The 13091-nt window shown below is 38.9% G+C and overlaps 1 protein-coding gene across 4 annotated transcripts in view; it reads right to left on the bottom strand.

Annotated features, from left to right (window-relative positions):
- The window catches only part of LOC127788360 (uncharacterized), a 104642-nt gene that overhangs the window by 39773 nt on the left and 51778 nt on the right, over positions 1-13091 (bottom strand). For 3 of the 4 annotated variants that reach the window (XM_052316532.1, XM_052316536.1, XM_052316533.1), the window contains 7 exons: positions 10692-10796; positions 10507-10611; positions 10379-10431; positions 10228-10291; positions 4826-4960; positions 4487-4599; positions 4291-4384 (listed from right to left, as the gene is read on the bottom strand). In XM_052316532.1, coding sequence (XP_052172492.1) covers positions 4291-4384; positions 4487-4599; positions 4826-4960; positions 10228-10291; positions 10379-10431; positions 10507-10611; positions 10692-10796 — 669 coding nt within the window. The remainder of the gene's footprint in view (positions 1-4290; positions 4385-4486; positions 4600-4825; positions 4961-10227; positions 10292-10378; positions 10432-10506; positions 10612-10691; positions 10797-13091) is intronic. The other variant, XM_052316535.1, reaches the window with a different exon arrangement.

Below are 13091 nucleotides of genomic sequence, written 5' to 3'. Positions count from 1 at the left end.
AAACTTTCAATTTCCAGGAATTCATTTTCCCTGCAATTTAATTCCCTGAAATTCATTTTCTTTTCACTCAAATTCCACCCTTGCAATCAAACGCACCCTTAGGGATTTTAGATGGTCCCCACACATCTGAGTGAATCAAAGTGGATGGTGTAGAAGAGATTTTATTGCTAGGAGGATAGGACACATAATGATGCTTAGACAGAACACAAACATCACAATGAAAAAAACTAGGATTTAAAGATCCAAACAATGTAGGAAACATGGATTTTAATAGAGTGAAAGGAGGATGACCCAATCAGTAGTGTTGCAACCATACATCCCTATAATTTGAGGTTGACCGAGATGAGCAGATAGCAGCTGGAAGTTGTTCCTTTGTAGGATAAGTGTCTTCCCACATTAGGTAGTACAACCCATTGCATTCTCTAGCAGCACCAATCATCTTCCATGTTGTCATGGCATGAAATTCACACAAATGAGGGGAAAAAATAGCTCGACAATTCAAATCTTTGGTTAGTTGGTGAATAGAGACAAGATTGGCTGATAAACTAGGTACATGAAGAACCTATTTGAGGGAAAATCGAGGGTTTAGAGTGACTGGACCCTGGCCTGAAATTGGAACAGATGCTCCATTGGCTATTGTGATTTGTTTAGAGGTGGAAAGAGATTGGTAGGCATCAAAAACATGAGAATTGAGTGTCATGTGATCAGTGGCCCCAGTATCTAGAATCCATACATCCTGTTTATCAGTCTTAAAGGGTAGAAAAAATGCTGAATGAAGGTAGTTACTTGAGGAGTATTGGTGTGCAAGAGAGCATGCACCGTCTTGTAAGGTCTTGAGGAACAACTTCAACTTAGAGATCACATAAGTGTTTAAAAAATCAGCACCTGGAGCATACTCAATTTAGGTAGTTAATCCCTCTTCTTCTTGGCCCTTGTTGCATACATATGCCTGATTCTTAGCTGCCAGATTTTTAAAACTTCCCAAAGGATTCAAAACCACTTCCTTTCCACGGAGCTTGAAACAAGTCTCTCTAGTATGCCTCGCTTATGCCTCGGTTTATTACAAAAGGTGCACCATAGCACCTCTTTATTTGCAGCCCGAGACTGAAATTCTCCCCTTCCTGCTTTCATCCTCGATCCACCTCTGTTGGACGCCATGGCTGATTTTTCTGGACCAATTTTAGTCACTACAACAGCCCTTCGATTGGAGATCATGGCTGATCTTTCTGATCCAGCTTCATGAAGCATTGCTGTCCTTCGATTCTCCTCACTTCTAACCATAGCGAAGACCTCATGGAGTGCTGGAAGCTTTTCTCTCCCTAAGATTTACACCCGAACTTGATCAAACTATGAGTTGAGACTTGCTAGGAACTCAACCACTCTATCTCTTTCAAATATTTGACTAAGAGTTGCAGCATCAACATTGCATACTATTTTAATATTCTAATAATGGTCTAACTCTAGCCATAACCCATGCATCCTATTATAGTATTCAGTAACACTCATGCCCCCTTGTTTAGTGCTACTAAGTTTTGTTTTAACCTCAAATATAACTGATGCGTCATGGATTTTGGAGTAAGTCTGCTGTACGGTTTCCCAAATCTCTCTAGCCAAACCCAAAAACACGTAATTTTTATTTAGCTCGGGTTGCATGGCATTCCAAAGCCATGACATGATTTGAGCATCTTCTACCTCCGATGCTGGAAGTGTAGGATCTGTTAGTTTTGGAGGAGCCGAAGTCAAATGGTTGATTTTTCCCTTACCCTTGAGGAATGTTTGTACCAATTGGGCCCATTGTAAATAATTCCTACCATTTAATCGATAGGATTGGTGGATTTTGGTCAGCTCTCCAGTCCCTGATCCAATTCCGACTTCCATTAATTGAGCCAATGAAGTCGATTCTCCAGTTGCCAAATCTGGAGTCACTCTTGAATGTTCCGACATGGTTGTTCCAGTTGGTGAGAAAGAGATCGGATGCAATGAAGGCACGTTGAACACAAGGATTTCGACACCAGGGGTGGGCTAGAAAAATGTCGAAGGGCTGATCTGGAGTAGTTGGAGGCGAAAGGGTGGCCCACGTGCCAATGCGTGGGGTTGGAAATGAACAAGACGATGGCGCGTGGGGGTGCATGAAGGCTCTGACGGCGGCGGGTCTTTGGTGGTCGGCCAATCAGATGGCGGTGAACCCAATGGCAGTGGCAGCGCTGGTAGGTGGTGGCCAGCCAGTGCGCTGAAGGCACTCGAACAAACTAAGATTGGTGGTGGAAGAGGAACTCGATGAGGAGGGGGGGGGGTGTTGGTGCAATGAAGGCACTAGGGTTTTAGTGTATCAGCCTATTAGGCTCTGATACCATGTTAAACTTTAGGAGAAAAATCAATAATCTTATTCCTTCCAACTATGAACACAATCAACTCTCTTATAGAGAGGGAATACAACAACAAAGGAAACAATCAAGAAAGGAAAAATAATCAACAATAAGGGAAAAGAAAAGATATATACAACCCTTTAAGAAAATATCCTAATTCTAGTTTAGGAATTAATCATAACTAGATTCGGATATCTCTAGAAGGAAGGTTCTATATTAGACCAAATCTCCATTGCCTTAGTCTCGGATATCCTCATGATCCAACAGCTACTATTCAACTTGTTGGTAATGGAGGGTAAAATCAAGAAGGTTAAACTCCTACTTGGCAAAGCAAAATACATACAAGCTTCAAGGTGACTGGTTATCCTAGTGCTCAGCATATAAGTTAAGTCAGACCAAAATGAACACAATATAGACAGTCGCCAGTCGGATATTGCAGAATGCAGAAATTATAAAACTATTGCAATAGTTGTACATTGCAACATACTTAATAGCCAAAAACACCATATCATTTTTTTTTTTTTTTTTAGATAGGAAAAAACAGCATGATCTTTTGTTGCATAAATTGTGTTTTTCAATTTCTTTCATATTTAACATGCATTTAAGATTTTCAACTCCCATCAGCCATAAGATATGGTTAGGAAAGCAAGCAGCACAAATTAGAAACAAGAAAAAGGAGAAGGATCGGCATAATGCCCTTTGTTGGCATAGTTAGACTGAGTTTAAAGTCACAAAAAAAGGGAACACAAAAAAAAGAAATTTCATAAATAAAACAACATATCAAGCCTTTGTCTCACAATGTATGCTCAACTACATGAATTCTGGCTCACCAGTCCTTTCTATCGATGGCCTTATCTGCTTGTAGAGCCACCAAGTTTTTCTTAATCTTCCCCTATCTCTTTTGCTAGATATGGTACAATTCCATCTACAATCCTTACAAGAACCTCTATTGGGCACTATCTTCTCACACGACCAAATAATCTTTATATATCTCATGTATCTTATCTTCAATAAGAGATACACCAACCTTATTCCAAATAATCTTATTTCTAATTTTATTTTTCTTGTATGACCACATATCCATCTTAAAATCCTCGTCTTTTTTACGCTCATACTTTGCAACTGTTGGTGTTTTACTGCCAAACATTCTGTGTCATATAACAAACTACTCTTATAAATTTTTTCTTTCAACTTTAACAAAATCTTACTATCACATAAAATGTTGGATGCAGTTTTCCATTTTAACCATCCTACTTTAATTCTAGCATCAACATCCTTATTAATCTTCCCATCTTTATGGATGATTGATCCAAGATATCTAAACTGATATTTTCTTGGTTTGACTTTAATCTTCCAGTTTTACCATAGCATCATATATACTTATACTTTTATTAAACTTACATTCCATATTTTCGATTACCAATCTGCCAGACTCTAAACCTTTCAATCCTATGTCACGTTCCTAGGGTTTTCCTAGGATTGAGAATGAAATTAGGGAAAAGATTGGGAGTGAGGGAATGGAAAGGGAGGGAGAAACTAGGAGGAGGGAAAATTCAGAGAATGGAGGGAGAATATCAGAAGAATCGAGAGAGAGAATAGAGTTCAAATTCATTCATTTAATAATAATCTGCCTAGTCTCTACTTTTTAGCCTATTTATAGGTTGTTGCATCCTGTAACAAACTGGTAGTACAATCCTAACAGTCTAAGGTACAACAAAGAAAATTACACGTAAAAGAACAAATTACTCCTATTGCCCTTGGGGTTGTGATATCCTAAAGTGTTCCTCCATATCTCTGGCTTAGCGTTCCTCATAAGATTTATTATTCATTTTCTTGTCAAGTTAATATCAGAAATTTTAATTGGCCATGAAATGTTGAGGAAGCTCCTTATATAACTATAGAATAATTATATGCTGCATCTCACCTCTGGTGTATCAGTCCAATGTGTGATTGCTTTCAGAAGAAGCGGCATGCGTGCTGGATATATCCAATCAAAAAGAAAACCGTATGTTCGGCGACTACAATAAAGAAAATAAAACAAAAAAAGTAAGAAAAATACAAATCATTCAGAAATTAGGTTTGTAAAAGGAATGCAACTCAGAAACAGCAAGACACCTAACCTATTTGTGGCCATTGCAATTCCTCTGAGATCCCGCATTAATCCTATTAATGCATATTTAACAGTGTCTGTACGAAATAATGCATCAGGAGTTGATTCCAAACTGACAAAAACCTGAAGTGGGAACCAGTATGAGGATTAAAGTAAGAACCAGGGACAAGAGGCAAACACCAAGCCACAGTATATTTAAAATCTAATCCTTCAGTGCAAAGTAAGCACCAATAACTTCTGGAACAGACATAATTTCATATGCAAGGAGACTATGTAATAATAGAAATAAGAAGACATACAAAAACCAGTCATAAGAAAAGCAAGCCATTGTAGAAAATGAATAACACACTTGTGAAAGAGGACCCATTGAAGCTTTAAATTTCATAAGGTTATCTTCCATGAAGATCAACACGCCAATAGTGTAATAGAATGTTGTCCTGCAACGGAAACACCTGAAGTCCTCTAAAAACTGGAAGTGCTCCCTCTGAATAAGAAAACAAATTGATCCTGTTATAAAACTTGACAAGATAATAGAAAAGGATGAAAAGTTTGGAAGAGAGCGATGTTCAAGAAAAAGTTGTAAGGTAATGAGAAAGGATAATTTAAAGAGTATCATGATATTTGAGCAATACAAGGAAATAAAAAAGAGGAGATGAGTATAAACAAACTCAATGAGTTGAGGTAGAAAAAATAAATATTTCAATCATATAAAATGGATTAAGAATAAATATTCACAAGTGCTAGGTGCAAGACAAGGAAATCAAAGAGAAGTGGAGATATAATTTTAAGAAATTATTGAACAGAAAACATATATGAAATTGAGGTTTTAAAAGAAGTGGAAATAGTAAAGAGTTCAAAGGAGTAAACGTTTCTATAAAATTAGGGAAATTGAAGGAAGTTACTACTTGAGATGGGATGGGGAGCATTCAGACCAACCCTGCCCCTATTAAATTAAGTACCTAGGAAATATGAGTGTGTTGTGGCTAACAAAAACTTTTTAATAAAATTTTAGTAGCCAATAAAATATGCAATAATGAAGAAAAAGTGGCTTAGTAGTACCTACCAATACACAAAAACATAGGAGGTAATAAATTTTGTTTTATTTAACAGAATCGTATTATAAAGGAGACTAATGAGAGGCAGGTAAAAGAAGAAATATCTCAACATTGTTTTATAGACTAGGGGAGCTTTATGGTCAAGAAAAATTTAAGTTCTATTAGAAAAATTTAAGTTCAGTGAAAATTGACACGTGGAAATGTAATAGCTAGTTTCACATTGAAACTAAGAACGAACCAATTTGGGAGAAAAAGTCTAATATTATTCAAGCTACTCAATAAACTCAAAATAAAAGTGTTTATAGGCTAACCCTAAACCCTAATTATATCAAGAAAAGGAAATCCTAATTAAATCAGGAAAAGAAAATCAATCCAAATTAAAATAGAAAACCCTAAAACTTTAAGGACCCCGAAATAAGTCTAAATGAGCCCTTTTGAAGCTTTGCCATAAAAAGGGCTCAACAGGTCAATCGTTTGGGTCTTTGCTTGTCTATTTGGTCCAAATAGTCACTTGCAAGATGTTCCACGTCAAAAATCAAGGCAGAAAAAAGGGGTAATTATTGAAAGCCAGGAAGAAAAAAAGAATAAGCAATTTCAGTATGTGAGACCAATCATAGAGAGCTGGTGATACTAATGTAACAACCCGTAGTATCTCATCCCTAGGATGAGTATTCCTTAGTGTGGATTAATGGTGATGATTGGCCATTAGAATTTATGACGATGTATGCGTTTGACAAGTCTTTGGATTGATTTTTGGCCAATTGAATGAACGGCCAAGGTGAAAAGTCAACTTTGGGGTTGACATATCCTAAGCAGAACTGACAACTGACCAAAAGTTGACTGTGAAGTCAATTGTCTGAAGCAGTGAACAGGCCGGAAAGGTTCACTGGTGGATGAAGAGTTGAATACAGAGATTGGCTGAGCTAGAGATGTAGACAACCAATCAAGAAAGTGCAGAGTATGATGACCACTGTAGCCAGTTGACAGATTTTTTGTTTTGATAGAAAGGCAGAGATTTATTTATGAAGAAGAGCTTGAAGAAAGCATAAAATACATAACCCAAAACAGAACATCCATCCCAAAGCAGATCCTCAACAGATAGAAAACAAGCATACCAGATGAGCGTTCAGGGGATGAACAGAAAAAGAAAAATGAATTATCAAACCGAAGGTATGCGAACTCGTCAACACCAATCATACCTGATTTTTTGGGGTTGATCCTAAGACTGATTTTGAAGATTAATTTGGTGAACTTAATGAATCAGATTTATACCAAACTTTAATGTGTTATCCCGCAATGTGGTGAAAATACATTAATGAACAGTACACATACTGGTGGAATATTAGCTGATTTATTGATGGTTGAGATAGACTGCATGAGAGGGTTGTGAGGCTGAAAATTTACCTATGGGGATTGGGTGGAACAAATTGACGAGGGCATGTTTATTATTGTGGAGCTTTCTCACAAATGTGTGCACACACGGGCATGCTGGATTAATTGAAATGCATAAATTTAGAGAAAATCCAAATGGTAAGAAGAAGAGATGCTGAAAAAATGAGTTCTCAGCTTTTCAGCAGGTAAACAGCTTTCAATCAGCTTTGTTCAAGCCAAATAAAACCAGCTTTGAACAGGATTTTTGGGGAATTATTGGCCAAATGTATGAAAAGGCTGGTGTAAGGCTGATGAGGTTGATTTGGTGTTGGTTAAAAAGGGAACCATGCCCAAAAGGAGTGATTTGCTGGCTGAGAAAGCTGATAACTAAGAAAGGCTGAGTATAGCTGGGATTAGCTGATTTGCTGCTGGGAAAAAGATGAGAACAAATCCAGAAAACGAATGGAAAAGCTGTGGAAAAAAGGGGGCAGTCAATCAGGGAAAATATTTCACTTACCCTTTGCTAGTGTTCTAAAAGGCGACCGCTTGGCGATAGAGAGGCGCTAGGGGGCCGCCGCGAGTTCCTCCAAATCGGCCCCTTAGGCGCTGGCCCAATTAATCGGGCTCAGGCGGCTCTTAGGCGGCCGATGCGACCAAGGCAGCGAGGCGTCGCCTTGGCCGCCCGAACGTGGTTTGAGCTCGAGACCTCTCACCCGACTCCATCGGTGATGATCGTCATAGCTGCCGCCGCCGCATTGGCTTGGGTCGCCCGACTCCATTGTCGTCGCCGCCGTCGCCGGACAGGGACTGGAACAGCCTTCGGACTTACCTGTGGTAACACAGCGACGGTCCGATTGGCATTGGCGGGGGGCAACGATGTGATCGAAGGAGGTAGACAGTCCGATTGGCAATGGCGGGGGGCAACGATGTGCTCTGAGGAGGCAGGTGGTCCGATTGGCAATGGCGGGGGCAGTGATGTGCTCAGAGGATGCAGGTTTGAGAGAGAGAGAGAGAGCGCTGTGAAATTTTTGGGTGGAGGGGGGGAGTGAGAATGCGCGGAAATTTGAGGGGGTGGGGGAAAGAAAGAATATATTAAGAAAAAAAAATAGAAAATATTAAATTTTCTAGGCGGTGCCTAGGCGCTAGGTGGCAGCTCGCCGCCCGACTAGCGCCTAGTGCCTTTTAGAACACTGTCATTTGCAGTGGTTGCCTATAAAAGGGGCAGTGTTTGAGCTGGGGAGAACATTTCAGTATTCCCCCTTGTGCTATAATGTGCGTGAGACTTGACAGAGGAACGCGTGAAATTGTTCATTGAACTAGCTGTGTGGAGGCTTGCATGATTGCCAAAACTTGCTGTAGGGAAGAAGCAAGAGGCTTGAGTCTTGTTAACTCTAGCCGCATTTACTACTTGTAAGATCACTTGTCTTAATTTATTCATGCGCATGGCATGAGCATGGTTACCGGTTTGGATGCATTGATCATTTGATATGAGACGAGACATGCATAATGTGATATGTGATGCACTGTTATGAGATATTTGATCTAATTTTTGCGCTGTGCATGTGAGACCAAGGCTGAGGTAACACCTTTCCATGAGTTGGGCTTAAAGACATGAGACTGCCAAAGATGGGTTTGACAACCATGGAGGAATGATTTACAGATTGGGCTTAAAGCTATAGAGGCTGCCTGGGAATAGGTTTGCTAGCCGCAGATATGCAGATATGATTTGGTCGTGACCTTGTGATTAAGGGGCACCCAGATAACAAATGGAAAATAGTGTTGTGCATGGAGACCTGGATTGTGTGTGCCAGCATCTGGTCTCAATATGCTTTCTGGCTCATTCTTGCATTTAAAAAATTTCCACTAATGGTAAAGGCCAAGCTTGAGAAGTTGCTTAGAGTTCATGCCAAGGGCTTACAATCACCATAGGGCATCTAGATACTTTGGAAAATGAAGCTATTGTTTTATTATGAGATCTATGATTTTTGTGAGCTCAGTTGGCATGCCATTTTTTAAGGAAACACTGTACCTAATACTTCCACTTTGAAGTTATATGTTGATGTAAGTAATCAGGCCTGTGGTGAGAGGCCAAGACCAGGATTTTGTCCTGTCGATGTAATCATATTAGTGGTTTTCATATTGAGTCAAAATGTTGTCTTGTTGTAGTAAATATTGGTGGTGTGAATACTTGATGATAAGAGTTTTTTAATGATGATATATGCAAAGAAATATTATGAATGCTTAAGGAAGATCTATGGACAGGTAAAGGGGGGTAGTAACCAAGTGGGAAACTGAAGTATGTAACATATAACTAAGTTTGAAAACAAAGGCTAAAACAGACAGTCGACAGTCAACTATCAAGTCAACTGTGCAACTACAGAGAGTCTGGAGGATCGGCTGTTTGGGCCAAAGTTCTGGAAGTTCAACTGTTAAAGTAAACAGTCAATTGTAGAGGTCAACTGACCATTACAAATAGTGAAAGAGGTCAACTGAGGAAGGTGATAGTCAACTATCCAAACAGAAAGTAAATGGACCTTGACTGTTGATACAGGCAGTCAATTATTGGTAGGGGCAGTCAACTGTTGGATTGACTATCCAAACCAGTGACCAAGTTACGTCAACTGATAAGGGATAAGTCAATGTTGGGCTGACTGAAGAAAAGAAAAAAGTTGGAAATGAGAAGAGGTGGAAGAAAGAAAGAATAATGCTTCATCAAGATCAAACCTCGGCTAATGAGATGAAGTAATCACCACATGCATATTGAGGGAAGAAGATTAATAGAATACACTTGTTTTAAGTACAAATCGATAGTCAGACAGCAAGGACCGCAAGTTCCTTGTCATCTGTTGTACCATCATGATATGAGAACAAGGATACGGGGTTATGATGAAATAAATGGCATCAGAATTTGATTAAAAGAAAATTTTCAACCCAGTAAGTATTTAATAAAGAGTAATCTCAAAACTAAGGTGAAAAGAGTGGTCTCTGTGTGAGACATAAATTAAGACAAGATGGACCAAGAGAATGAATACTCCAGGTGACATGTACCTATGACATACAAAAGGAAAAATTTATAGCAACACTACAAGATCATACAATGCTTTTTAAGTACAAAATGTTGGTGTCACTTAACAACCAATATGTTAGCAAAATGAATATAGTTTAATAACATTTGAAAGAACAAAAATCAAGAAAGAAACCCATGACCAAGTAATCCCAAGAAGGCTTAGGTGTGTTGGATTGAGTTATTTCTAGAATAAGCTTTCCAAATCTATAAAAATATTGGGAAGAAAAGACAAAGAAATGAAAATATTAAGTCACTTGCATTATGGTGTGAAATTATATACTGAATTGTGTCCAACTTCAAAAGCAGCTTCCCAGTCATATATCTGCACAAATTTCACAAGTCAACATGAAAATGATAGGAATGGACAACTCCTGTTTCGCCAATTAAACTATGTTGAAATAAAACTAACCCAGTAGCCATTTCCAAAAAGAGACTTAAAGTATGATTGATAACGTCTTCACTCTGCAAACATGAGCAAATCATGCATGAGTTTAAGCCAAAGAACTATTGAAGTGGAAAAACACTAGGAACAATTACCTCTGCATAACACTTCAAATTTGTAGCAATCTTTCTAACAATAACATTCAATACGAGCAGATGATCATTAAGCCCAAGAAGCTCAGATAGTCGGGCATACAACTGCTGCAAGAATTGTGAAACCAGACAATTAACAGGTCCTTGAAATTTCACAACAATGGAGTAACAGATGTGTTGATTCTTACCTTGGAAGAATGCATGGCCTGATCTCCAACATAACTCTTTCTAAAATGTTGAAAGAAGACAAGGATAGCACGATCAAGTCTTTGCTTGGTCACTTCACCATATCTCTGACAAGTGGAAGGAAATCCAAATCATACACACAATACAAAGCGGGGATTAAACAGAATACCTGGGGCCCGGGAAAGAAAAGAAAGTGTGGCAGTTACTTCAATCAGAAGCAACAAAGGGGGAATTACTCTGTACTGGAGAAACAATTAAAGAAAATCCCGCAACTTAAAGCATTTATAAGAATTGTTACTCTCCTTTGTATTTCTTTCTAACCTTTTATAAATTAACTTTAGTCTTGTAAAAAAAAGTGAATCTTAACTAAGGTGCTAGCCAAACATTTCTAACAAAGATGCTCTACTCAAATGTTTTAAGAAACCAATGAACACGACATTGACATCTATTCTTCAATGACCAAGCCTAGAAACTAAAGTTGCCTACATAGTTGGCAAATTGTCACTTTGTAGCACTTGATATCTTCCCCACTTTAACAGTGACATCTTGTGGAAATGGAAAGGAGTCAATTCCCTTGATCAACAAGAATCAACTCTAATCTCTTGATTGATTGTATTTATTTTTAGGTGTAGGAATTTTCTGTATATTCTGTGAATATTTCCTAATATGTTGTATCATTCCTCTATAGTGAGATAGATTTCCTTCTCCATACCTATTCTTTCTAGTTTACATGGTATCAGAGCAGGGAATAAATCAGTCATTCACTGTGAAACCCTTGGCAGCCATTCATTTCATCACAACCGTTCAATGTGAAACCCTAAGCAACCATTCATTCACCCCTAGGTCGTCGTCACCACCTAGCACTGGTCACCGCCTAATCCTCAACTGCCATCACCATCAAAATCCAGCTGTTGTCCAGTCCTAGGCTGCTGTCACCCTACACCGGCCGTAGCATAATCCTCTATTGCCAACACCATCCAGATTCAATCATCGTCTAGTCCTAGGTCGCCGCCTAGATCTGTACACTTTCTACGACCTCTGAAACCCTAGCCACAACAGAGCCACTTTCAAACCCTAGTCGGCACCCTAGATCATTGTCGTTTCAGCCTCAGGCAGGCAGCCCATGCGATTGCTAAAACCCTAGCCTCAATGAATCGAGTTTCTCCTCGTAGCCACCATCGCTATTATCAAGTAGCCTTGCAAAGTCCTCTATCCTTGCCTCCAGCCATTGCCGCAACGTCGGGCGACCTCTGGGACCTTCTTGTCTTTGCCGCTGGCCACCGGCATGTCATCAAACGCTCTCGGCGCCCTTTTTGTCATTGCTGCTGGTACCAGCTTTCATTATCTTTCTACAACTTTACTATTTCATTCTATAAGAGCCAAGGTTTGCCAGACTTGCACGAAGTTGAAAAATGTTTGCCATGTCTGCCTTTTGGATCTCCAATATGGATTGCCAATTCAGGTTCAAGATACTGCTCAAAGTATTCATTCCAACACTACCAGCCCAAGCAATCAACCACAAGCAAGACCCCTTAGCAAAGAACAGCTCGATTAAATCTTGAAACTGTTAACGTCTAAATCGTTATTGGCCCATTCAGGTAGAAATCCTTTAGCCCTATCTAGTTTTTTTAAATCTACTCTGCATCGGATCATATGACTAGTTTATCACATTCGTTCGATTCGTACATTCCTTGTTCTGGTAGTGAAAAAATAAGGATAGTAGATGGTAGTCTTTCACATATTGCAGGTAAAGGTCTTGTTGTTTGTTTGCATCGAGTTTAGCCCTTGAAGAAATCAATGGAGTCTAAGTTAATTTCAAGCGGCAGATTAGTTAGTTAGGGTGTGTTCTAACGGTAACTTATGTATAAGGGTATATTAGGTATTGTAAAGTCTTTTATATTCCTTGTATGGTCCACCCCAAATGTCTATAAATACAAGGCAAGGGGCAGTCGCTTGATGTATCATTCTAAAAGTATATGAGTGCTTGTGATTGAGAGAAAAGTCTAGAGAGAGATCGCCTTTGTAATCTCAATTTTCATTTGTACTCGTGAGGGATTCTTGTACTAATTGATTACCAGATTCAAAGTAGATTCCTCTTGGGATCAAGAGGTTGGATGTAGGATCATCTTTAGATGATCTAAACCAGGATATATTGTTGTGTCTTTTTATGGTTTGTGTATCTTTACTCTGTCATTTAATTATGTTCTTATTATGTTTATGTTTTTTTATTCAATTCCGTGTGTGTGTTTGTGATTGAATTCAGCTAAGATTGAGTGCATTCCAGTGCTCCCAATTCAATAGGTCTCATTAAACTCTTCGATGGTATTGGTCTTAAATCAGTACTTCATGTCCCTAAGCTTGCCTGCAATCTTCCGTCTATTACTAAACTCTCAAAAGACTTT

The sequence above is a fragment of the Diospyros lotus genome, chromosome 13 (assembly GCF_014633365.1).
Source record: "Diospyros lotus cultivar Yz01 chromosome 13, ASM1463336v1, whole genome shotgun sequence".
In the NCBI taxonomy this organism is placed as follows: domain Eukaryota; kingdom Viridiplantae; phylum Streptophyta; class Magnoliopsida; order Ericales; family Ebenaceae; genus Diospyros; species Diospyros lotus.
The sequence above is the reverse complement of the archived record's forward strand: the minus strand, read 5'-3'. Positions and strand labels throughout refer to the sequence as shown.